Genomic DNA, 3227 nt, shown 5'->3' on the forward strand with positions numbered 1-3227 from the left:
ATATTGAGATTTACTCCAAGAAAGTTAACTGTCCCCTGGTCACAGGATTTTGCTGATTTTGGATCACCTGTCTGGATAGTACTCCTGACCACATTGGAAAATCTGGTACTATGTGAGTTAGGAAAAGGGCAAAAATATTTCAAAGATTACCGAGATATGATGAAAGAGGGATTTGAGAAATATAATGGGAGTCAAGGAGTACCATCCCTCAGCTAAGAGTAACCATATATGAGGTAACATTTCAGTGTTACAGCAGCTCATCTAGAAGAGTTTCTCTCTCTGAGGATGGCCCCTTCTTTCTCACCTGGAGCAGCTCCGTGTCTGGCTTGTGGCACATCTCAGTCAGCTCTCTGTACATTTCTCTCAGAATTTCTCCCTGTTGAGTCATTCTGAACACACTCTCCTTGAGTTGTTGACAAATCTCCTTGGCTTCTTGCTCCAGGGCCTCCAGATGCAGTTTCTCGTCCTCATGAAGCAACAGAGGTATCCTCTGATATTGAACTGTAATCATGGCCTTCCTTAAGGCCACATAATTCTGAAGAGATTGTGGATTCAAAGCATTAATTATGCTCATATTCAAAAGAAAGCCTTGAATGTTATTTCCCTAATATCATTGAGAACCTTTTTTACAAACTTTCTGCCTCACACATCTAATGGTCTTGAATATTTGCTGGTCCTTCTTGTCCGTCCTTTCTCTGAATTCCTATTCTCTTTCCCTGTTTAAATCAAACCATCTAAAGGGTCCCAGGTTCCCCTCCTAGGAGGATTTTTCAGGGTTCTTACTCCATCAATTATTTCCCCTCTTACCAGAATATTCTTTTTCTCTTGCTCCTTATCCTGATTTTTATAAATATTCTTTTATGAGATAAACTCCATCTACCACAGTTCATAAAATATGCTCTATTTTTCCTCTAGGTAATACTATATCTTTATCTTCTCCTTCAGAGTCACTCAGTGCAATGTCATCTTACTATCCATGTCTGAGAAAGTTTATTCAAATCTTCAAAATTTGGCCTAGGAATACTTTTCACACCTTGCTTTTCCTATTTACTAGCTTTCTTTGAGCTAACTTGCATTTTTGTTGTTGTTGTTCAGTTGCCCAGCGTGTCTGACTCTTTGTGACCCCATGGACAGCAGCATGCCAGGCTCCACTGTCCCTCACCATCTCCTGGAGTTTGCCCAAGTTCATGATCCTTCATCGGTGATGCTGTCCAGCCACCCCATCCTCTGACACCCTCTTCTTCTGCCCTCAATCTTTCCCAGCATCAGGGATCTTCCAATGAACTGTCTGTTCACATCATATGACCAAAGTAGTGGAGTTTCAGCTTCAGCATCAGTCCTTCCAACAAGTATTCAGGGTTTATTTCCCTTAAAATTGACTGGTTTGATTTTCTTGTTCACGGGACTCTCAGGAGTCTCCTCTATCACCAGAGATCAAAGGCATCAATTATTCAGTGCTCAGCCTTCTTTATGGTTCAGCTCTCACAACCATTCATGAACACTGGGAAGACCATAGCCTTAGACTATACAGATCTTTGTCTGCAGAGAAAAGTCTGTTTCAACACACTGTTGAAAAGCAACTTGCATCAGCTTGTTCTAATTGTTATTACCAGTAAGTGATTTTAAACTATTACTTTTCCAGGGAAGAGAACAAATATCCTTTAATGGGAATGTAAATGGACCTAAAATCTAGAATTGTATCAATGTCTATACAAATAAAAAGGAACATTTTTATTCTTACCTCAAATGACTGACTTTTATTAGCTTCCTGATTCAGACTGATTTTCATTTCTTCGCTCAGTTTCCATAAAGTTCTCATTTTCTTCATAAGTTTCTCCTGCAAAATATCCATGAGATTTAGTGACCCAGAAGATGACACCATAAATTTCATCCTGTTCATGATGAAGAAAGGCAGCTGTTGGTTACAGGGAAATCTTGCATAGAATGCTGTGGTCACAGTTTTCCACATTACTCTAATTTGATTCTAATATTGGATATCAAAGTCACAGAAGTAAATACTAGAGAACTGGGGGAACTTTACAATAATGGAATCTATTTCCTAAAAAATTAAGTCTCACACTTTAATACAGCCTGACTAAGAAAGCCTCAAGCTCCCATCAGAAGCCTGTGGGCCTGGTGCCACCCGCCCCGGGATGCTGCGTTTCCACACGTGTGGACAATTGGGCAACGACACTGAGAGGACACATTATATGTGAGGATCCACACTCAGAACTCCCACCTCCACGATCTCCACCCCCATCACCATCATCGCATCCTCGTCTTCCTCTCTGACTTAGGAGCCTCTGGATCCCAAACTGCTCGAGAGGCATCACCTACCCGGGACTCCTCAGCAGCCCTGTGTATTGGACTGTGGCTGTGAGCTGCGTGCTCAGGGCGTTCAGAGCAGGGCCCACAGAGCAGGGTCTGGTCAGCCTCACAGAAGAGGCCTTTGGCTTCCTGGTGTGTCACACAGATCTGCTCCTCAGAGCTGTGGTCGTGGTCAGCTCTGGCCTGTCTGGCAAGGGAAGCCAGCCTCTTAAGGACAATGTTGGTTTGGAAATTGGACCTCTCTGATAGTCCCCTGCACTCAGGGCACCTCCTTGGAGTCTGGCCTTCTTCCCAGCAAAGGCTCAGACAGGGACGGCAGAAGCTGTGCCCACAGTCTATGGTGATGGGGTCCAGGAAGCAGTTCATGCAGATGGAGCAGGTGAGTTCACTCTGGAAGACCTGCAGTGTGTCTGAAGCCATGTTTCTGAAAATTAAATAAAGCAATAAGAGAAGGTAAGATAAAAAGTCTTTCTTCTGCCCTCATCAGGAAAAATAAATCCTTTGGACAAAGTCCTGTCTTGAACTCCAATTTCCCTATTTACTTACCTCTCCAGAACAAACTTAGAAATGGTGACTATATACACCTTGGATTTGAACTATTATACAAAAGATGAAATATAATAAGAGTCCTTAGCAACTTTTTTGTTTAAAATAAACCAGGATTTCAATCATACTAAAATTATTAATACATGGAGAAGCTTAAAGATTAGTGTGAGTGTGCTCAGTCCTGTCTGACTTGTTGCTACGCCTAGACTGTGGCCCACCAGGCTCGCCTGCCCTTGGGATTTCCCAGGAGAGAATCCTGGAAAGGGTTGCCATTCCTTTCTCCAAGGGATCTTCCCAACTCAGCAGGTGAACCCGTGCTTCCTGCTTCTTTTGCATTGGCAGGTGGACTCTTT

The 3227-nt window shown here is 42.8% G+C and overlaps 1 protein-coding gene across 1 annotated transcript; it reads right to left on the minus strand.

Annotated features, from left to right (window-relative positions):
• Positions 1–247: 247 nt before the first annotated feature.
• LOC120874843 (tripartite motif-containing protein 64-like) lies at positions 248–2748 on the minus strand. The gene is made up of 3 exons (XM_040256536.1): positions 2338–2748; positions 1742–1837; positions 248–535 (listed from the first exon to the last, which is right to left on the minus strand). The coding sequence occupies exons 1-3, from the start codon at positions 2746–2748 to the stop codon at positions 248–250; spliced, it is 795 nt and encodes a 264-aa protein (XP_040112470.1).
• Positions 2749–3227: the final 479 nt, after the last annotated feature.

Source organism: Oryx dammah, unplaced genomic scaffold (assembly GCF_014754425.2).
Source record: "Oryx dammah isolate SB20612 unplaced genomic scaffold, SCBI_Odam_1.1 HiC_scaffold_15, whole genome shotgun sequence".
NCBI lineage: Eukaryota > Metazoa > Chordata > Mammalia > Artiodactyla > Bovidae > Oryx > Oryx dammah.